This window comes from Crotalus tigris, unplaced genomic scaffold, assembly GCF_016545835.1.
Source record: "Crotalus tigris isolate CLP2741 ecotype Arizona unplaced genomic scaffold, ASM1654583v1 scf7180000024366.1712601, whole genome shotgun sequence".
NCBI classification, from domain to species: Eukaryota; Metazoa; Chordata; class Lepidosauria; order Squamata; family Viperidae; genus Crotalus; species Crotalus tigris.
The window spans coordinates 1,643,988-1,668,013 of record NW_024100534.1 but is presented as its reverse complement, the minus strand read 5'-3'; the positions used below and the strand labels follow the sequence as shown (position 1 = coordinate 1,668,013).

At 41.3% G+C, this 24,026-nt stretch overlaps 1 protein-coding gene across 5 annotated transcripts in view; it reads right to left on the bottom strand.

The window, feature by feature from the left end:
* Positions 1-24,026, bottom strand: part of LOC120301041 (protocadherin-15-like) — a 151,542-nt gene that overhangs the window by 28,196 nt on the left and 99,320 nt on the right. For all 5 annotated transcript variants that reach the window (XM_039327735.1, XM_039327740.1, XM_039327736.1 and 2 more), the window contains one exon: positions 140-161. In XM_039327735.1, coding sequence (XP_039183669.1) covers positions 140-161 — 22 coding nt within the window. The remainder of the gene's footprint in view (positions 1-139; positions 162-24,026) is intronic.

Sequence of the window (24,026 nt, the reverse complement as noted above, 5' to 3'; positions counted from 1 at the left end):
CTCAGGAAGACTGATACGCATCCATATATCTCACTGACAACATTTAATTCAATGGATTAAATTCTTCAGCCTATGGTGAAGGAAACCACTATAAATTATAACTTTTTACTAAAATAAATGTAGGGAATGTGAATCTTACCTCTTGCTGTGTATATCCACGTCTGAATTACAAATTTAAAAAGAAAAGAAAAACATGACATTAATTCAATTACTTGTATTACATTTGTAAATGAAAATATATGTTCCAGAAAAGGAGGTTAAAAATAATATGTGGGAACCTCGTGGGTAAATCCACTGGAAATAATGAGAAAGAAGGGAATTGGTTGTTATGACAACAATAAATGCATAGCTCATAAATTTATCTAGCATAGGAGTACTATGAACTTGAATAATGGCATAAAAGTACATTGAATTCTAATTTGCTAAAGAGAACACATTTCATCTGATATTGGCTATATGGGATATAGGCACCTTTGGTGCCTTGAAAGCAATTCTTTTCTTCATCTCCCCTTCATCCTTCCTTCCAAAATTCACTAAAGGAAAAATGGAGTTTCTATTTGTGGTTTGGATTGTCTCTCCATATTTTATATCTCATTCCCATCCCCCTGCTTCTGTTACCCAGAAATCACTTCTGAAAATTAGTAAACTTCTGCTATATAAAGACTTGCCTCATATTTGGAAAAAAGATTGATAGGGGTGCACAATTGTGATCAATTCAGTATATTGGTTGCTCTTCATGCTGTCCCTCAGGTGCTTTGTAGAATAGGTTGACTCCTTCTTCTTTGTAACAGCCCTTTAAATATTGGAACATTGCTATCATGTCACCGCTAATCCTTCTTTTCATTAAATTGTAGGACAGTGTAAGACCCTTGTACACCATAAATAGTTCTTGAGCCAAATTTGTTGTTGTAAAGAAAAGGAAAATCAATGCCTTTTGGCTGAATTCTCAAAATTGATTCCAGATGCTGAATTCTCAAAATTGATTCCAGATGCTGAATTCTCAAAATTGATTCCAGATGCTACTGAAATCATCCATGCAATCTAGTTCCTATTTAGTATGTACAGAATTCTCAGTTTAGGTTTCTTATTATGTCTTTACAGAATACTGATTTTGATGAGTTATGAACTTCCTCCAGATAGGGCCTTTTCTATTTATTTTGGATCTTTTGCTTTATTGAGCTATACAGTAGATTTGTTTAAGAAGAAACAAATGCTTAAAACTGTGCTAAGTTCAAGCTAGGAGAGAGACAGCAGATGAGAGAAACCATTTAAACATACCTAAGGGAAAAATAAAGAACAATCTGGAAGAGCACATTTAATTTTTAATATTACCATCTGTAAAGCTTTTCAATTAGCATTCATTCTATGTAGAGGATTATTAGAGGTGAATTGTTGCTTTAAGCCATTTGATAGATAAATAATGAATGTTTAAAATGAAGATGATCAATGACATTTCAAAGTCTACCAAAGCCACAGTGAAACTCACAGCATTTTTTTTTCCTGATTGACATCTTCCAATACTCCCATCTTTTTTGAAAACTTAAGTCCTCTCCTCTTTAAGAAAGTTGCATTGGGACTTCCGGTTCCGGACGCAATGCCTTCGGACACGCGGGGGGAAGCTTCTCCCTGCTGTCTGATTTCCCTTCGTCAGAAAAGATCAAAAGTCACCCTGGAGGGGCAACCACCATTGGGGAGGGCTTTCGCAAGATCGCAGAAGGGCTGACGAAGAAAAGATCAGCCATTAACATGGCCGATCACTTAGTCGCACCAGCCAAATAATAGCTAAGCATACGAAGCAGGAGTGGAGGATTTGGGTGAGATCCTTTTTTATCTCTCTTTTTTCCTAATTACCTTCCTGTGAAAGCCTTTTTAAATTCGTTCCCTGCTCTCAATTTAGCAGCGTTTGCATATGTGGGATTTTACAGCTTGGAAAGAAAAGGAAAGAACTACTAATTTCAACAACCAAATAATTGGATCTTTGTTTTGTGGATATCTTGGGGGCCCAAAACTTTTTTTTATAGACACTTAGATTTTTTAAACTTCTTTAACTATTATCTTTGCAAAATATCGGCTTTTTTGTGTGTGTTAACTGAATAAGAGGCTATTCAGCATTTGGGAAAAAAATTTTGTGGTCTGCTGGGGACATCTTGTGGCACAATTTGGCATAGCAACTGAAATTTCTTTTCAATTGTGTTTATTGATTACTTTGATTTGTCCTTCATATTATCAAAAAAGATAAGATGTAGAAACAGCTGTGGTGACAATAATTCTTACAAATTGTGGAGGTGAACAATATCTGAGTTTTACTAAACATAGCCTCCACTAAAAGGACTATCTTTAATCACCATGGAAATGGATGAATCCTATCCACAACTTAATTACAAACTTATCCTTGAAAAAATCCATGAAGCAACAGAGCTAATCATTTCAGGAGTATTCTGGATTGTGTAACTCTGTGTAACCCTGACTAGAGCATGTAGATCTGTATGTTAGAATGTTTGGCATTTATTGGGTTAAGTGCTGTTTCCTTAAGAGATGGCTTATAGGTAATGTAGTTTTAGCTAGTCAGCTATCCCATGTTAATAGGTCAGTAGTGGGAGGAAAGGAGGAGCCACTAAAGTTCATCACAGGATATCCTGGCCAGCGGCCAGTGGGGAATGCCTTTGTTTCATCCAGCCTCATGGCTTCTAGCCCCACGGCTTGGAGGTTCTATGCCAACATGTGAGTCTTATGCAGAAAAAGAGGGAAAAATCCATTATCCATTAGCTGTGGAATGAGCTACATTGCTAAATATGCTTCTGGACGTATCTTTACATAACAGTGAGTTATTGTTTAGAATTCCTAGAAATAAAAGCAATATTCTTTGCTTATTCTGCTGAGTTATCTGACTGTTTCAGATGGATTAAAGTAGCCTATTCTGTCTGGAGCAGAATAATGAGCGAAAGCCAAAGACATTTTTACAAAATTACAAATTTAACCTCAGACTCAAACTGATCAACCTATAACACCAAAAATAACAGAAGATAAACAATTTAACATTAAATAAGACTTCATACAACATGCACAACTGGCTGAGATGACTTTAACTACAGCACCTGTAACTCCAAAAGCAGAGAACTTAGACATTTTAGATAACCAAACAACAACAACACCGGATATGACTCTCTATTCTACTCAAATGAAATCACAACAAGAAGAAGAGGACCAGGCTACTGAACCAACTATAAATACCCTAAACCAAACATGGAGATTTGAATTATTAGGGCAACAGTTTAACAATTACAAAGAGACCAGTTGTTTTGAAAGACTGATAACTGGACGTTCTCCCTTGATTCAAACAAAAGGTATAGGAATGAAGGGAGATACATCTGAGGTTTTAGAGGCATTGGCATGGAAACCTATTTGGCACAAAAGGAAAGCCAGAGTCAGATTTAAAAATGGGATTTAGAAATCTACTTAATGGGTAAAGCAGCTTTTTAGAGATAATGTTTTTTTTTTATATTTAGCACTTAGATTTATAATGGGAGCTAAAATTAACTGTTAGACTATAACTTTAATTGTTAGATGAAAATAGATTTGTGATAATGAAAGATATTTTTATCTTAAAGGAGAAGTTATTAGAATGAGAATTAGAATATATTTGTCTATAAAGGAGGTAAATTTTGGAATAATATGTGTATTTTAGTTATGTTAATTATATTATAATGAAATGAGGAAAATCAAGGTTATCCAAAGTTTAAACATTGGTTATAAAAGGTTAAATTGGAATATATAAATTGGAATTAAATAAAACCTCTAAACAGGATTTGGATATATATAAGTAAAATACTATTGATAAATGTACTGATTGATTGAGCCTAGTTAGAAATTTATTAACATGAATATGATATAATATTTGTGGAAATATTATTGATGTAACCTGAGATATATATGAATGATTTTGTTATTGACTGATTTTCCTAGCACCACACTACTTCCTAAGCATCTGGATGTTAAAATTTGAAAAATTAATAAAACTTGTTGTTTTTTTTAAAAAAGAAAATTGCATTGGGAGAAGACAATCTGCAGAATGAGACAAGCTGCGCAGAGTTAGCTTAACTCCTCTGCGTTCATTGCCACCAAAGCATTTTTTCTCCTACTTGAATCTGATAGCTTGATTGGAATAAGGTAAAGGTAAAAGTTTCCCCTGTCTAGTTGTTTCTAAGTTTAGGGGGCAGTGCTCTTCTCTTTTTCTTAGCCGAGGTAGCCAGCATTGTCCAAACATCCTTTCAGTGGTCATGAAAGGATGTTTAGTGTCATAGACTGAGGCATGCGCAACACTGTTACCTTCCCACCCAAGTGGTACCTATTTATCTACTTGCTTTTGCATGCTTTCTAACTGCTAGGTAAGCAGAACCTGGGGCAAGTAATGAAAGCTCACTCTATTGCATGGCACTCAGATCTTGAACCTGGGCTGTTGGCTTTCCAGCTGACAAACTCTGTGTCCTTAACCAGTGAGCCATCATGCCCTCTTGATTGGAATAAAAAAAGACAATTCACTGGGAAAAGCAAGGGGAAAGGAGTTTAAAATCTTCTCCAGTTCAGCAACTTTCTCTTTCATGCATACATTCTATGTATAAGCCCCCCTCCCAATTTAAAATGTGAGAAGAGTGGGTGGGAAAAAGGAATAGTATACTATGTTTCCTCAAAAGTAAGACCTACCCTGAAAATAAGCCCTAGCTTGATTTTTGGGGATGGGTCTAATATATTCCCTATTCCCTAAAATAAGCCCTAGTTTTGGGGCAAGGTGGATGCCTAAAAATCAAGCTAGGGCAGACATGGGGAGGGTGAGTGGAAAAGACACCTCCCAAAAATAAGACCTGATGCCTCTTCGGGAGCCCCCCCCCCAAAAAATAAGATTGGGTGTTGTATTCGGGGAAACACAGTAGTTTACAGTAATTTTAGTAAGAGTTAAGCTTACTGCTCCATCATGCTAACATTTTATAACAATGCCTCTTCCAAAATTTCCAGAGCTAGGAGAATTGAGAGTTTAAGAAAAGAAATGGTATAAGACTATGCCGCTCCATATAATGTCCACACCTGGGATGGGTCTAAGCAAAAATAATATTCTGAAATTGTGCTCGTTTTCAATTAGAAATTGCTGATGATTTCTTTTAATTGCACTTTTCTGGGTGTTGCTGGTTCAGGGGTTTTGGAAAGAGCTAGCTATGGGAATGTATAATTTACAAGTTACTTCAGTTTGATCTTAAATAAAAATAAGCAATTCTGCTGTTTTAGCAGATGGACATAGCATTAGTTTTTTAATGAAATATATCTCAATAATCAAGTTAAAATTATACACAATTGAACAGACCAAACAGTTTTAAAAATAACTGCTTGCATCTTCCAAGTAGAAAGGGCTAAACAACAACAATAACAATAACAACAACAACAATCAGAATCTTTTAATGTCACTATTTTAATTTGGACAATGTATATGCAGTGAAACATCTTGATTCATGCAGAACTGAATTCTTAACTGGCAACCATAACCAGGAGCGTCCTTGGACAATTGCACTACAAGTCGTGTATCAGTTGCACCCATTTCTGCACCATTTCTGACTCAAGGTCACTCATGCTTTAGTCATCTCTTGTATGGATTACTGCAATGTGTGTCATGGTTCTGAAAGATGAAACTCTTCAAAGAACTTTGAGGCATTGTTTATCTTAAAGAATCTTTAATTGAGCAGCATACCTTTGGTACGTATATAGTTGAAGCCAAAATTTGACTTCCCCTCCCTTCAGCACAAAAATCAAAGCACAGTTCCCTCCTACAACTATCAGTCATAAATCACATTCGCCAATTAGTTTGAAATGCTGGCTTCCTGCCCAGTTTCCTCTACCATCATTCTTTATCAGCTCTTGTTACAATATTGTATGTCTTACTAATTCCCATTACATTCCTCCCCCTCCCCCCAGCATCATCTAACTCTAAGAGTAAAACAACAGAAAGAAAAAGGCTGTATCTCCATCATTGTCAAAGCAAGAACATCCAATGTTAGCAGTGTTGACATCCAGACCCCCTTACAAAAAGGACAGCTCCTGTAACATAAACAAAAGCATATGTTAGGGGCTGTCTCTCAGTTTACTAGGGTGTTTCTTATAGAATCTTTTGATGAGTCTGTCAGCTTTCACATTGCTAGATTTCACCCATGTGGCTTCAGATAGCGAGTATCCCTTCTATTGTACTAGGTACTGCAATTTCCCTTTAAAAATTCTAGAATCAAGAATACGCTTTACTTCATAGTGAGTTTGACCTGCCACTACGAGGGGTCCAGGTACCTTCTTAGGGGGAGGTCTTAAAGTGGATTCTCGCAAAGTTTTCAACAAGCTGCAATGGAAGACAGGGTGAATTCTCCCTAAAAGCCTAGGGAGTTTTAATTCTCCTGTGACCGGGTTGATGATTCTTACAATGGGGAAAGGCCCCAAGAATTTCAGTCCTAATTTCTTACTGGGTAATTTAAGGTGCAAATATTTGGTTGACAGATAAAAGATAAACCTTTTCCCCAACTTGGAACATTCTTTGAGGGGCTGTCTTTCTATCTGCCTGCTTTTTATAAGTCGCAGAAAACTTTTTAAGCTTTTGTGGCTTTCCAAACCTCTTCCCACCCCCTTACCCATTGATCAAGTGTCTGAGAAGCTGAGGGTGCTTGAGGATATTCAGGTATTGGGCTGAACTCTTTTCCTGTAGCTACTCTGAAAGGTGTGAAGCCAGTACTGCTGTGAACAGAGTTGTTGTAAGCCATCTCTGCAAAAGGGAGGAGGTTGGTCCAGTTGGCTTGTTGGTAGGAAATAAAACATCTGAAATATTGCTCCACTATCTTATTAGTGGCTTCTGCAGCCCCATTAGAAGACAAAAACACAGATGATAGACCGTGAGATGATCCAATTAGTTTAAGAAAGCTCCTCCAAAATGTAGCTGTGAACTGCACCCCCCTGTCCAAAATTATTCGTTTAGGGGCTCCATGCATCCGGTAGATTTATTTCAAGAACAGTTTAGTCAGTCATTGGGCAGACGGGAGTCTTTTCAGGCAATGAAGTGAGCCTGCTTTGAAAATAGGTGTATCACAGTCCAGATGACTGTATTTCCTCTACTTTCAGGGAGGTCTACTATAAAGTCCATAGCGATTTCTTCCCATGGTTGAGAAGTGTCTGCCACCAGCTGCAGTAACCCAGGGGGTTTCCCTGGAATTCTTTTCATGGTGGCAAATACAGTACAACTCCTGACATAATTTTCCACATTCCGTTTTAACCCCAGCACCAGAATTGCTGGTGGATGATATGTAGAGTTTTTAAATATCCAAAGTGTCCAGCCTGTTTTACGTCATGGCTGTGCTTGAGAGTGTTAAGACGGAGGGCTTCTGGCAAGTACAATTTCCCCCTCTTCCAAGCCAAACCATCCCTGCATGTTAGGGAGGTTTGATTGTCCTTGAACCATTGATTGGTGAGGAGCTCTTGTTTTATTTTCTTTGCCCCAGGGTCATAAGGATTAGGGGCCCTGCAAGGGGTGAGTTGAGCAGCCATTTGTGGATTGGAGATAATTGCCTCATTGATCTCTTCACGCTGGCTTTTGTACTGGGGTAGTCTGGATAGAGCATCAGCTAGGAAGTTTTTCCTTCCTGGAATGTACTTTAGAGTGAAGTGAAAATGATTAAAGTATTGTGCCCAGCGCACCTGTTTTGGGGACAATTTGCAGGGAGTTTTCAGTGCTTCTAGATTTTTGTGATCTATCCATACTTCAAAAGGTAGTTTTCTCCCTTCTAGATAGTGTCTCCAGTTTAATAGAGCCCATCTGATTGTGAAGGCCTCCTTTACCCAGACCGCCCACCTCCTTTCACTCTCAGTAATTTTTTCTGAGGTGTAGGCACAAGGTTGCAAGGCTGCACTTTGGTTCTTTTGCAGTAATACAGCTCTTATGGCTACGTCGCAGGTGTCGGTTTGAATTACAAAGGGCTCCCCTGGGCAGGGGTGCTTTAGGACCAGCTCAATAGCAAATAGTCTTTTTAGGTTCTCAAAAGCAGTTTGACAGCCCATAGTCCATGTTAGTGGTTGGCCTGGTCACAGTTTCCCTCCTCCTTTGCCTGTTTTGAGTAGTTCTTTAAGGGGTAGGGCAATCTCAGCAAAGGAGGGGATGAATTGATGGTAGAAGTTGGCAAAGCTTAGGAAGCTCTGGAGCTGTTTGTGAGTCTTTGGGGCTGTCATTTAATTACAGCTTTCACTTTGGCTGGGTCCATTTCAATGCCCTCATTGGAAATTCTATAGCCAAGATAATCTAATCTGGTCTGGTGAAATTCACATTTTTACAGTTTGACACAAAGCTTGGCATTCAATAGTTTCTTTAACACTTTTCTCACCAGCTTTATATGATCAGTCATATTCGTGCTATATATCAGGATGTCATCAAGATACACCAGAACCCCTTTGTATAAGTGATCATGTAGGACTTCATTAATCAACTGCATGAATATGGCTGGGGTCCCTTGTAGTCCAAATGGCATGACTTTGAACTGATAGCTCCCCACAGGACAGTTGAAGGCAGTTTTCCACTCATCTCCCTCCTTTATTCTCACCCGGTAATATGCCTCTCTCAGGTCTAATTTAATGAAGACGCTCCCCTTAGCGAGGTGGGTTAGTAAGTCCTTCAGGAGGGAGAAGGGGTATTTATTTTCCACACTCACAGCATTGAGACCCTTATAGTCTATGCAGAGAAAAAGAGACCCATCTTTTTTTTCTTTAAACAACACAGGGGTTCCCACAGTAGACTTGGCCCATTCAATGAACTCCCTCTCTAGGTTTTTTTCCATGTATCGCTGCTGTCAATGCTGCTAATATTGCTTGACAATATATAAAGATGCAGACATTTCCTATTTAACCTGTGTATTACTTTTAGAGTTAAAAGAGATGATGCTGGAGGGGAGGGGGAAGAATGTGCTGGGGACTAGTTAGCCATAACAATATCTCAGTAGGGTATTCTTCAAGGTTAGTTGTAATAAGAGGAGACAATGGGAGGAAAAGTTCACACTTCAAACTAATTGGAGAATGTGATTAATGACTGTTAAATGAAGGAGTGAGTTATGCTTTGATTCTGTGTGTTGGGGAAGGAGAATTCAGATTTTGGCTTCTCTATGTATGTGCCAAAGCTATGTTGCAAATAAAAGATTCTTTAAGGTAAAACAATGCCTCAAAGTTTTTTGAAGAGCTTCTTCTTTCAGAACCATGACATCAAGCGAAAACATTACAGCTGCATCTCCTCCATTTCGAGGGGGGACATGACGTATATTCTCGGTCATGGGAGTTTGGCTCCCGGCAACAGTTCAATGGAACAATTATTGGGTTGGTGGGGAGGCAGGGTGTCACATTCCTTCTCACTAAATGCCTCCGCCAGGTCCCGGTACTCACTGGTGGCTGGTGGCGGTGAGGCAGCCATGAGCACTTGCTTGTTGGGTGGGCTAAAGTTTCCTGAAACATCTGTTGAATCAATAGGGGACTTGAGCCCTCACAGTTCTCATTCCCTTCTTCCACAAGATAAATGGCTTCCACTTGTCTAACCAGGCTAATCCTAGGATCACAGCCTCAGTCATTTTTGGAGCCACCAGGAAATGAATGAACTCCCAGTGCTCTCCTATTTCTAAGCATAGGGGTTCAGTTAATTGAGTGACTAAAGTCTCTCCCATCAGGGAGCCATCAGCTTGCTCAAACTTCACAGGCTTGGAGAGCAGCTTTGCTCATATGCCCATTTTCATGGCAAATGGCAAGTTAATGACGCACCGGGAGCATCCAGAATTGACTAGCATTTTTAAGTCTGCCTGTGCTTCTTACTTAGGGATTATGAGTTTGGCTGGCAGCGAGAAAGATGGGACATGTCGACTCACCATCGGGTTGTCCTCTCCTTCGTCGTCACTGTTGAAAGAGGGTAGAGCGGGGTTGGATCCAGCCTTAGTCTCAGTGTCCTCCTGCGTGGGGGATGTGACTTGGGTCACATAGGGGTTGATCCAGTTGGATTTTTCTCTCGTTGGCTGCTGGGCAGGTTTCTTTCTCACTGCTGGTCGCGGTCTACTCTGCTGTTGGGGGTAGGGAACTGGGTAATTTGCTGCTCAATGTCCCTGCTGTCCACATCAGAAGCACTTGATTTGCAGGCCTGCAGGTGGCCTGGGTCCTTTAGCAGTTGCAGCAATTGGACGTTTTTGGGGGGAGTTGCTGTTTGGGTTGCTCTGGCTGCGGCTTGGCTTCAGGTGGGGGAGGCTTCTTTCTTATAACAAGTTTTTATTGGTTTTCCAGTTTTACATTTAAATATTTGGAAAGCAGCGTGGTGATTGGGTAATCAATAGTACAATAACAAAATATTTAGTACACATCTCAGGTTACATCATAAAAAATTCCTTTTCTGTTTTCTTTAACATTTGCTATATTATATTTAAGCTAGTAAAATTCTAATTATAATAAGCTCAGTTGAAACATTTATCATTATATTTTTACTTATACATATCCATATCCTATATTAAATTTTACCTAATTTTTAATTACAATATTCCAATTTAACCTTTAATATCCATAGTGTTTAAATTTAGGGTAACCCAAATTTCCTTTATTTCACTATATAAAAATTATAACATTTAAAATACACCTATTACTTACTTGGATATATTCTTATTTTATTTCATTAAAAAATTCTATTTTTTATGAATCATCACTTCTTAGTAATAGAGTATCCTTCATTGTCTCAAATCCATTGTCTATGTTATCTGGGCTAAACAATAATTCGAAGCTATTCCCTAATAATTAATTTTCATTTCCCTTATAAATCTAAATCCTCAATATTAGGCCAATTAATCCCTTATTTTTTATCATTTTCCAACAATAGTTAACTCTAATAACCATATTTCCCTTCATCTCAAAATCTCCCTTCAGCCCATTAGTTGAGACTTTAGGATGCTCTCTAATCAATCAAAAGATCCATTTTTAAATCTAACTCTAGCTTTCTTTTTATGTCAACCAGGCTTCCATACCAATGCCTTTAGATCATCAGATGGATCTCCCTTCATTCTTGTGCATGTTACTTGAATCAAAGGAGACTATCCAGTAATCAATTTTCCAGAGGAATTGGCCCATTTATGGTCATTAGGTTGTCGCCCTGGTAACCCAGATCCCCATATTTGCTCTAACATATTTGTCTTCAATTCAGTCTGGGCTTCTTCCTCAGGTTTCTTCTGGTCTAAATAAAAAGTCATGTCCAATTTTATGGTTGTTGTTTGGTTGTCTAGGTCAGTGATGGAGAACCTTTTAGAGACCGAGTGCCCCAAAATTGGCCCCGGCCATGCCCCACTCCCTGCCCTGCCCCATCCCCACTCCACCCCACCCTGCCTGCCTGCAGGGCCATACACCACCTCCAGGGCCCACCGCAGATCACCCAGGAAGCCCAGCAGCGCCATGGCAACCATGCCCTCTGCCCGCACCCCGCAGCATCAACAGTGTGCATTGGGGTGTGAAGGCAGAATCTTGTCTATGCTGCCTGATTGCCATGTCCTTGGCTTGAGCTGCTCTGTGTGGGCCATGCTCAGGGGCGACTCTCCACCAGGGGGTTGCTGATGAGGAGGGGGTCGCGGGCAGAGGCAAGGCTGGGGCAATGGCACGTGTGCCCATAGAGAGGGCTCTGAGTGCCGCCTCTGGCACCTGTGCCATAGGTTCGCCAACACTGGTCTAGATTTTCAGTAAGTTGTACTTGTTCATCTTTAGCAGCCTCCATCTTGGTATTACTTTCTTCCACTTCTGTTATTTTTGGGGTTTCAAATTCTTTAATTGCAATCAAAATTTGGTTTTCTAGATTTTCAGTACATTGTATATGTTGTTCTTTAAAGTCTTCTGTCTTGATATTAATTTCTTCCTCTTCTGTTGTTTTTTGAATTGTGAATTCTTTGGTTGCAATCAGGGTTTTGCTTTGTAGATTTAAGCTGGCACCTTTGTCTTTCAGTCTAGCTTTAATTATCTCAGTAGCTTCAAGAATTTTTTCAAGTATAAGTTCGTAATTAAGTGAAATTTGTTGCTGGTCCTCCTCCATTTCTGATGTAGTTATAGATAGTTCTTTAGTGAAGGCTATTTATTAAGCAAAAGTCAATAAGTATTCACCTCCACAGTCCTAAAAAGCAATTTCACCACCCAGCTGTTCTCTCAGCTTTTAATCTCTTTAGATAATACCAAATAGAGGTCTGGGCTATGAGCAGGCCTTTTTGTCAAGAATATTCACTTGCTGTACCAAGTTTTGCCACAAGATGTCCTCAATAGCATTTAAAATCTTTTTCAAATCCCAGGCTAGGTTTTTATCCAGTTTAATTTCTTTTCCATCTTTTTTACAAGTAGATAGAGTAGCAAATCTCCGTGAAAGTAGGAACTTTTTGGGTCCCAAAATATCAAAAAGAAGCAAATCCAATTATTTAGTAGTTCTTTTCAAGATTTTATTTCCCCAAGTAGTCAGATGCCGCCATTTTAGAGGGTGGGAGGAAAGCATTCCCTTCCCTCTCTCCTCACAGGGGGAAGAAATTTCAAGAAGCTTTTAACAGGAAAAATACTTAGGGTAGAAAGAAGGTAGTATCTCACCCAATTCCTCCATAGTGCTTTCGAAGTGCTTGTTAATAATTTTGGCCTTGCTGGTAGTGGCTTGGTGATGGGCCATGTTAAGCCAATCTTTTCCCCATCAGTTCAAAGAGTTGCCCAGGATCAAACGGGAGAGCTGCCACCCTTCCACGATCACCTGGGAGTCCTCTTCATGCTCATTGCCCTGACCTCTGACCCCGGCAGGAGAAAACTAGACGGCGGAGGGAGTGATCATCCCGCATGTCCACCAGCACAGCAATTGCAAACCAGAAGCCAGCTGGGGGAGGCTTCTTATAGCGGGCGAGCTGAATGTCTAGTCTTACCGCTGCCTGGTACCATTCTTGCAGCTGATCAGGTACTGCTCGATAGATGCATGCCTGAGAGAAGTGATCATCCAACCCTTCCCTGAAGTGATGGACTATGGACTGCTCAGGCCACCTCTCTATTCGACCAGCTAACTTACAAAACTCTTGTATGTACTCCAGGGCAGGCCTGCTGGCTTGTTTTATTTTATGGATTTGTTCTTCTGCTTTGAGAGCAATGGATGGGTCCTCAAATTTTTCTCTCAGTCCTAGGAGGAAGAGGTGGGGGTCCTCCAATTCAGGGGCTTGCTCATTATATAAGTTGTTCAGCCATTCGGATACTTCTTCCTCTAAGCCGGACACAATCACATTGACTGGGTCTGGTTAGCGATAGGCCCAGAGGTTCAAATGAGAGCGCATGTGGTTAAGAAAAAAATAAGTTTCTCTGGGTCCCCATTGAAGGTTGCTCCAAAAGGTGGAGCAATCATTGGCTGCTTGGCTCTTCACTGTGGTTGTTGCACCCCCAGTTGCTATTGACCCCAATCTGGCTGCTGATTCAATGGCTGCTGGGGCCTCCACCTTGGCTGTTGCACCCAGAGTTGCTGCTGGGCCGCCCAACCTAGCTGCTGCTGCATTCCCAGGGGTGGCATATTTGGGGTCTGTTGCCATTCCCCTTGCTGTTGGTCTGCTGGGAGCTGTGGCATCCTCAACTGCTGTAAGGCCCCCTGCGGCCTCAGAGGGGGTTGTTGTTCGAACTCCATCATCTGCAGGACCCTCAGTGGTTGCTGTATATTAGGGGGCAGTGACCAGCCTTCTTGCTACAGTCGTCCTCCCACCAGCTGCTGATCTCCTGGCTTCTGCACCACCCAAAGCTGTGGCAAGGCCTCTGTTAGCTGCTGCAAGCTTAGAGGTTGCTGATCATCCACCTGCGGGGGCTGCCAAACTCCCCACTGCTGCAGGGACCTCAGACTGGGGTTCTCTCTCTGTGTGTAGTTGGAGGCCCTGGCAGGGGATTCCAAGGGCTGGAAGGCTGTCTGATCTGCAAAAGAGGGGCTGGAGGCTTCTCTCAGCAGGAGTTGATTTCTGCTTCTCTGTCTTAGCCCTTCAAATCTCTCCACTGTCTGGCTACAATCTGCAGACAGGCATTTCCACTCACCCGAGCCCTCAGTGGCAGACATCCTGGTAGCTCTCCACCTGCTTTCGAAGTCTTTGTGGGTGGCAAGGCAGTCTTGAGGCATCTGGAGTCTCAACTAGGCTGGTTTCAATCCGATGACCAGATCAGCTCCCCTAGCTGGGAATCCTGCAAAAGCTCTTCCTCCCTCTGCTTGTTTGCTGTTGCCCCCCCCCCCCGGGTTGCTGGCTTCAAGCAATTTTTTTGCTCCATAATGAAATCTTCTCCTGAATCTTTGTCAGCTATCTTCAAGTCTGGGGACAGCAACTGGGGCTCAGGACCCCTAGAAAGTTTGGAGATTTTGGCTTAATGTCATGATTCCGAAAGATGAAACTCTTCAAAGAACTTTGAGGCATTGTTTACCTTAAAGAATCTTTAATCGAGCAGCATAGCTTCGGTACGTACATAGTTGAAGCCAAAATCTGACTTCCCCTCCCTTCAGCACATAAATCAAAGCACAATTCCCTCCTACAACTAACAGTCATAAATCACATTCTCCAATTAGTTTGAAATGCTGGCTTCCCACCCAGTTTCCTCTCTCGCCATTCTTTATCAGCTCTTGTTACAATGTTGTATGTCTAACTAATTCCCATCACATTCCTCCCCCTCACCCCAGCATCATCTAACTCTTAAGAGTAAAAGAACAGAAAGAAAAAGGCTGCATCTCCATCATTGTCAAAGCAAGAACATTCAACATCCAGCGTTGACAATGTGTTTTACATGGAACTGCCCCTGAAGGGTTTAGAAAACTACAACTTGTTTAAAGTGCAGGCAGTTGTGCATGCTCCAGGTTCTACACATTACATCTCTGTTCTCTGAGCTGCATTGTTTGCTTCCAGGTTCAGTTCAAGGTGGGGTAATGATCTATAAAACCCTGCATGGTAAGGAACTGGGTTACTGAGAAATTGCAGCTTTACCTATTCAACCCATCTGGTCTGGCAAAGGTGGAGTATTGCAGGTGCCATCATACAGGGAGTGTTGTGGGATTCTAGAAGAAAGTTTTCCATCAACCAGGGGGTGTCATCCAGGATTTCTAAAGGAGAACTTTTTCTGCTGTGGCATCGGCCCTGCAGAACATCATTTCCCAGAAATCAGATTAGCTCCAAATGTGCTGAATTTTCTAGGCTCTGAAGACCTAGTTTTGCTAAGAGGCATGGGGACAAATGGGATTGTGTATTTAATTATTTTTAAAATATGACTCTACATGATTTTTGTATTGTTCTTTTTTTTTGTTTTTACATTTTTTTTGGTCTGTAAGGTGCCCCAAAGACACACATATATATGAGATGGATGGCTATATAAATTTGGCATGGCGGTGCAGTGTTTATAATGGAGTATTGCAAGCTGACTCTGCCCACTGCCAGGAGTTCATTCTTGACCAGCTTAAGGTTGACTCAGCCTTCCATCCTTCCAAAGTTGGTGAAATGAGGACCCAGATTGCTGGGAGACAATATGCTGACTTTGCAAACTGCTTAGAGAGGGCTATAAAGCACTATGAAGCAGGATATAAGTCTAAGTGCTATTGCACTTCTGAACAACTGACTTTAAACAAAAAATAACCAAACTTACTACTGTGATGGAAATGCGAATGGATGCTTTCTGTCAATTGCACAGTTGCAATGTGGGTGGTGAACTTAATAACATTTTGGAGATGACAAAACCATAGTGGATGGTAAAGTAATGTAGTGGAGTGGAAGAACCCAAGATTCTCAGACTTGGAGAGATTTGGAGCTTTGTTGTTTTTATATATCTTTCATTATTCCAGTTCCCATGTATATATCTGGGGAAATGCTTTTTGTTTGGGCCAAAGTTGATTTTATGGATTGAAGGGAAAAAATCAAGGGCAATATGATTTGGAAGTCTCTTTTCTAGTGACTGGAGAGAAACCAAATTTATGTATGTATGTATCTTTGTAAGTATCTATCTATGTATCTATATTTATATCTATATCTAATCTATATCTATATATCTATGTAACATGATTTTATGTATGTATCTTTGTAAGTATCTATATATGTATCTACATATATGTATCTATCTATATATCTCTATCTCTATATCTATATATGTATATGTCGCATGATTATGTCCTGCCTGCCTAACAGATGAGAAAATATTTGTACTTCTTTATTAATTGAAGGTATATATAAAATCAGTTGCTCAGTTCTCTGTGTCTGTGCTGTTTTGCTTACATTGATTTAAAGGATTTCCTGTTTCTCAGACAAGCCTCATTGAAAATGTTATGTATTGAATATATACTGCTCAAAAAAATAAAGGGAACACAAACATATAGGATCCTATACATTTGTGTTCCCTTTATTTTTTTGAGCAGTATATATAAAGTTGTGTTAATCCCTGCTAAAGTGAAACTAACTTAACTCCAACTGTTTGTGAAGCTAAAATGAAACTAATCTTTAGATCAGTGGTTCTTAACCTTTTTGAACGAATCGCCCCCTTGAGCCAATGAGGACGTTGTCATTGCCCCCTCCCCCAACATAACCTCTCAATCACAACATAGGAAATAATTCTTCAATTTATCCAGACATTTTTTTTTTGTTTTCTTTAAAATTGCCATCAGGACATATCGAAGCAAATAATTTATTTCCAGTCTTTTCCCCATATCTCAACTGTGTGAAAAAGTTTGGTGCCACCTGTTACTTTATTCCCAAACTTTGTGATACATGTATTTCATTATGATCTTATTTATTCAAGACACTTAAATATAGTGACCATTGAAAACAAAATTCAATGGCAAGAAAGTGAAATGCCCGAAAAGAAAAATAGTAACATTTAATGATTGAATTGCAAGTGAAATTTAAGACGCAAAAAGAAATATAAAAAGGGCATAAGAACAAACCGCAATGCAGGAACTAAGAATTTCAAGACGAAAACACTGAAACTAAATTAAGATTTGAGGAAACTATATATAGTCACGCACACTGTAAAAAAGATTAAAAAGACACAAAGAAAATATAATATTGAACTGGAGTGCACGCTAAAAACATACAATACAAAATGTTTTACAGAGCCATACAATACAAAATGTTTTACAGAGATGTTTCGAAAGAAGTGCTCCCCCCTCCATCAGATATCCAGCGATTCACTGTATGAAAAAGTCTCAAAAGTGTCCCCAAAACTTCTCGCTCCATCGCCCCCATATTGCCCCCTTTTCGTTCCTTCACCCCCGCGTCACCCCTTTTCATTCCATCGCCCCCCTGAAAAATGAAATCGCCCCCTGGGGAGCGATATCGCCCAGGTTAAGAACCACTGCTTTAGATGACCCTGACTGTTAACTCCAACTGTTTTGGAGGGAAACTTTGAACATTCATATTTGGATGGGTTTTTCAAGTATTGTGATTGGCTAAGGCCCAGTGGGCTCAGAGTATAAATTACAGACAATTGCCTGCAGTTCTCGAATTCTAGTTTGAATAAATAAATAATGTAACTATGCTTGTTTGCTCCTTGCCTACTGAAGTCCATTACACAATAGAAAACATCTTGCAACAGAACAAAAACATAGATCAAAATCAAAGCAGGGAAGAGAATGAAGAGTTAGAACTAGGTTTACCTTCTGGCTTGGTCATAAAAATTTGATTATTCAAAATGTGAAAGCTTGAAAGATACTATCTATCTCAATTTTTGATATATAAGCCTTGTTTCCCAGTATCCTGTGAAAGGATCATTTTTCTTTTGAATCAGATTCTTTCAATTCTTCTAGGTCCAGAATATTTTTCAGAGGCTCTTAGTACAATGTGGTAGAGATTTCTCCCTCCTGTTCCTTTGAGCCTCTGATTAAGCAAAGCTGCAGAAATCCTTGTACCATGAGCTGCCTCAACAGTACTATATTTTTCAATGCTTCGATGTCTCTGACTGTATGCATGAAAAGGTCCTTGAGGTTAATAGCAACTATGCCTCTGACTGTGCACGAATTGGTCTTCAAGGTTAATAACTGACTCCATATATATATATATATATATATATATATATATATATATACATATATATATATATATATATATATATATATGTTTATCTGAGGTTTTCGCGGGGTATTTGTATGTAGGTCTTTGGTTGTTCGGGTTTTCTCCCACGTAAAATTGGAAGTGTCTTGGCGACGTTTCGACGAAGTCCCATTCGTCATCTTCAGGCTGGTGCTTTCAGCTTCGTGCCTCGAGCAGCAGTGTGTGGTCTTGGCTGTTTCTTCCTTTTAACTGCCAGTGGAGGTATGAACTGATTGGGTGGGAGCTTGGCTGTGTTCTGATTGGGTGGAGGTGTGTTCTGATTGGTTAGGGGCTTGGCTGTGCTCTGATTGGTTGGGGGCTTGGCTGTGCTCTGATTGGCTGGGGGGTTGGCTGTGCTCTGATTGGCTGGGGGAGTGTTCTGTTTGGTTGTGCTCAGGTTAGTCTGAGTTGCAGAGGGATTCAAGATTTTGGGCTGCCCTGCCATTCCTTGGCTTCGCGTTCGTGGTCGTGCTTCCTCTTCATGGAGGGTGTCAGTTTGCTTCATGTATGGATTGGGGGGGTTTAAAGTGGCTAATGATGCAGCTGTGGTCTGGCTTCTGGTTTGTGGTCGTGCCTCATAGTCAGTGTGGCTTTGGGTTTGTTTTTTGCGTGGATGTTTGGTGGTGACATCCTGTGTGGTTTTTGTGAGTGTGGGTCTGGTATCATTTTTTGTGTTAGGGAGTCGTTTGTCAATGAGGGTGGGTTTCCAAATGGCTGGTAGGCGGGAGGTATCATCTCGCTTGTTCGTGCTGTGTGGGCGTTTTTCTATCTCGATGGCTTCTCTGATTATTCTGTTATTAAAATGTTCACTTTTGGCAATGGTTCTGGTATTTTTAAGTCAATTTCATGTTTGTGCAGAATGCTGTTTTGATGTTGTGTTTATGGAGGATCTTACTGATTCTGTCTGTGATGCCTTTTATGTATGGGAGGATGGCTTTGCCATTTTCTTGTTCTTTGTCTTGGATTTTAGTGGGGGTTTCTTTTTGGATTAGGTTTGTAATCTTATTTCTATGGAATCCATTGGATGTTAGTACATTGGTGAGAGTGTGTAGTTCGGGTTTTAGGTGTTGTTCGTCAGCTAAGCGTTTTGTTCTGGAGATGAGTGTCTTGGCTACAGAGTTGATCTGTGCTGGGTGGTGGTGTGAGAGAGCGTGCAGATAGCGGTTTGTGTGTGTTTTCTTCTGGTAGATGGTGTGTCCTAGGGAGCCATTGGATTTCTTGTAGACTAAGACATCCAGGAAGGGAAGTTGGTTGTTAGTTCTGTTTCCATGGTGAACTGTATTTTGGGGTGTAGGCTGTTGAGGTGTGTGAGGAAGTTGTCCAGTTTTTCTTTCCCATGTGGCCAGATTATGAAGGTGTCGTCTACGTATCTGAGCCAGAGTTTGGGTTTGTGATCAGATTTTTCTAGAGCTTGGGTTTCAAAGTGTTCCATGTAGAGGTTGGCAATGACAGGTGAGAGGGGTGATCAGAAAAAATATCCACCATCCTTAGAAACCCCAAAGATAAAATTGAATTAGAAAATCAAGGAGTATACGAAATCCCATGCACCACTTGTCCCACCACATACATCGGACAAACCAACAGAAGAATAAGTGCACGCATTGAAGAACATAAGAACTCAGTCAAAAAAGAGGAACCAACATCTTCCCTGGTCCAACACCTTAAAGCCACAGGACATGAAATTGACTTTAAAAATACCAGAACCATTGCCAAAAGTGAACATTTTAATAACAGAATAATCAGAGAAGCCATCGAGATAGAAAAACGCCCACACAGCATGAACAAGCGAGATGATACCTCCCGCCTACCAGCCATTTGGAAACCCGCCCTTATTGACAAACGACTCCCTAACACAAAAAATGATACCAGACCCACACTCACAAAAACCACACAGGATGTCACCACCAAACATCCACGCAAAAAACAAACCCAAAGCCACACTGACTATGAGGCACGACCACAAACCAGAAGCCAGACCACAGCTGCATCATTAGCCACTTTAAACCCCCCCAATCCATACATGAAGCAAACTGACACCCTCCATGAAGAGGAAGCACGACCACGAACGCGAAGCCAAGGAATGGCAGGGCAGCCCAAAATCTTGAATCCCTCTGCAACTCAGACTAACCTGAGCACAACCAAACAGAACACTCCCCCAGCCAATCAGAGCACAGCCAACCCCCCAGCCAATCAGAGCACAGCCAACCCCCCAGCCAATCAGAGCACAGCCAAGCCCCTAACCAATCAGAACACACCTCCACCCAATCAGAACACAGCCAAGCTCCCACCCAATCAGTTCATACCTCCACTGGCAGTTAAAAGGAAGAAACAGCCAAGACCACACACTGCTGCTCGAGGCACGAAGCTGAAAGCACCAGCCTGAAGATGACGAATGGGACTTCGTCGAAACGTCGCCAAGACACTTCCAATTTTACGTGGGAGAAAACCCGAACAACCAAAGACCTACATACAAATACCCGCGAAAACCTCAGAAAACAAATATTGAACCTCTACGGGGAGGAAATCCACCATCTGACCAGGACCTATGAAAAACTTGAAGTCCAAAGAGCTTCCATTTTATGCGACCTCGCATTCCTACGCAACTGCCGAGATCAAAATCTAATCCCCACATGTTTCCAACTGAAATTCCACTCCAACTCTGCAGCCACCAAACGGATCCTGAAAAGAACAGAATTGGCCCTAATCAGAAATGAACTTCACACAAAAAGATTCCTCCTAGACCGAATTAACAAAGATCTCCTCACACTCCACCTCAAACTCAGCAACAAGATCCACCCCGCACTTTGGGACAAATCCAAACAACTTGCCGTCTGGAGAGCCGAAACACAGACCACCTTCAAGACAGATACACACACCAACAAACTCCGAAGACTACAAGAACGCCAGAAACAAACCCCTCCTCCCTCACAGCCACACATGAAGCAAACAGTGCATAACATCTCAGATAGGATCCTCACCAAAGCCGAAACCAATGTCCTTTCCAAAGGATTCAACTTTGCAGTCGCTCCCAAACACATCCCCACTGAAACCATTATATGTGGAGTTGAAACCAGCCTGACTAAAATCAACCCCGACGACGCCAACAGAATCAGACTCGAAATCACCAACATCCTCTGCACCAGCAAGCCACCCAAAAGCAACTTACCCAAAGAGGAACAGACAGCACTACGTAACCTTAAAGAAGACACCAGCATAATAATCCTACCAGCAGACAAGGGCAACGCCACGGTGGTTATGAACACATCTGACTACCAAACCAAATTAACCAACCTACTCCAAGACTCCACATACAAACCCCTAAATACAGATCCCACCACCTACCTGGAAAAAACCACCAGATCCAAAATAAAAGCCTCCCCCATTAGCGAAGAGATCCAGCAAAGAATCATTCCCAGAGAGAAATCATCCAGATGCCCCAAACTCTATGGTCTCCCCAAGATACACAAGGAAGGAACCCCACTCAGACCTATAGTCAGCTCCATAGGCTCACCTCTACAAAACCTAGCCAAATTTCTCGCCAAACAACTACAGCCCTATGCAGAATCCATCACCTCACACGTAAAAAACTCATTCCAGTTTATAGAGATCATAAAGAAACAAAACTTACAGCCCAGCGACCTACTAGTGAGCTTCCATGTCATATCCCTCTTCACCCAAGTGCCTATCAAAGAAGCCTTGACAGCTATCCAAAACAAATATAACCCCCCCAAACACATCTTAGATCTGACCAACCACTGCCTATCCAACACATACTTCATCTATAATGGACAAAAATACAAACAAACAGAAGGAGCACCCATGGGATCACCCCTCTCACCTGTCATTGCCAACCTCTACATGGAACACTTTGAAACCCAAGCTCTAGAAAAATCGGATCACAAACCCAAACTCTGGCTCAGATACGTAGACGACACCTTCATAATCTGGCCACATGGGAAAGAAAAACTGGACAACTTCCTCACACACCTCAACAGCCTACACCCCAAAATACAGTTCACCATGGAAACAGAAGCTAACAACCAACTTCCCTTCCTGGATGTCTTAGTCTACAAGAAATCCAATGGCTCCCTAGGACACACCATCTACCAGAAGAAAACACACACAAACCGCTATCTGCACGCTCTCTCACACCACCACCCAGCACAGATCAACTCTGTAGCCAAGACACTCATCTCCAGAACAAAACGCTTAGCTGACGAACAACACCTAAAACCCGAACTACACACTCTCACCAATGTACTAACATCCAATGGATTCCATAGAAATAAGATTACAAACCTAATCCAAAAAGAAACCCCCACTAAAATCCAAGACAAAGAACAAGAAAACGGCAAAGCCCTCCTCCCATACATAAAAGGCACCACAGACAGAATCAGTAAGATCCTCCATAAACACAACATCAAAACAGCATTCTGCACAAACAGAAAAATATCCACCATCCTTAGAAACCCCAAAGATAAAATTGAATTAGAAAATCAAGGAGTATACGAAATCCCATGCACCACTTGTCCCACCACATACATCGGACAAACCAACAGAAGAATAAGTGCACGCATTGAAGAACATAAGAACTCAGTCAAAAAAGAGGAACCAACATCTTCCCTGGTCCAACACCTTAAAGCCACAGGACATGAAATTGACTTTAAAAATACCAGAACCATTGCCAAAAGTGAACATTTTAATAACAGAATAATCAGAGAAGCCATCGAGATAGAAAAACGCCCACACAGCATGAACAAGCGAGATGATACCTCCCGCCTACCAGCCAAACCCGACAAACGACTCCCTAACACAAAAAATGATACCAGACCCACACTCACAAAAACCACACAGGATGTCACCACCAAACATCCACGCAAAAAACAAACCCAAAGCCACACTGACTATGAGGCACGACCACAAACCAGAAGCCAGACCACAGCTGCATCATTAGCCACTTTAAACCCCCCCCAATCCATACATGAAGCAAACTGACACCCTCCATGAAGAGGAAGCACGACCACGAACGCGAAGCCAAGGAATGGCAGGGCAGCCCAAAATCTTGAATCCCTCTGCAACTCAGACTAACCTGAGCACAACCAAACAGAACACTCCCCCAGCCAATCAGAGCACAGCCAACCCCCCAGCCAATCAGAGCACAGCCAACCCCCCAGCCAATCAGAGCACAGCCAAGCCCCTAACCAATCAGAACACACCTCCACCCAATCAGAACACAGCCAAGCTCCCACCCAATCAGTTCATACCTCCACTGGCAGTTAAAAGGAAGAAACAGCCAAGACCACACACTGCTGCTCGAGGCACGAAGCTGAAAGCACCAGCCTGAAGATGACGAATGGGACTTCGTCGAAACGTCGCCAAGACACTTCCAATTTTACGTGGGAGAAAACCCGAACAACCAAAGACCTACATATATATATATATATATCAGCTATGCAAGTAAAAATATGACTCTTGGGTATGTTCATATTAAAATCAATAAATAGTTGAACACCAAGAGAATAAAATTATACAAAAGTTAAAAATGTTAAAACTTTTATTTACTAAACCTAGCTTTCGTCAAGAGCTCTTGACATCATCAGGGTGTAAATGGCAGTCGTTGGGAGGGCTTATATGCAGCCTCCAATCATTTGTGCTCGGCTCTTGGATCGTGTCATAGGTCTCAGCTGTGTGCGTTGTAATCCAAGTGTGTGTCCTGCATTAGGGTGTAGTTGTTTCTCACCCTTTCTACGTATGCTGTTACGTGTGTCTTTCTCGCTAGTTCTAAAATTAGCTGGGTGTTTCCCCTTCCCTTGCAGTTAGTGCATGTTTCACTAGTTTCCCGTTTGTGATTCTGTCTGTCATGGGCAGTAGTTGCTGTTTTCTGCTTCCTTCTAGTTCCTCCAACCATCCCCTCGGAGCCACGTT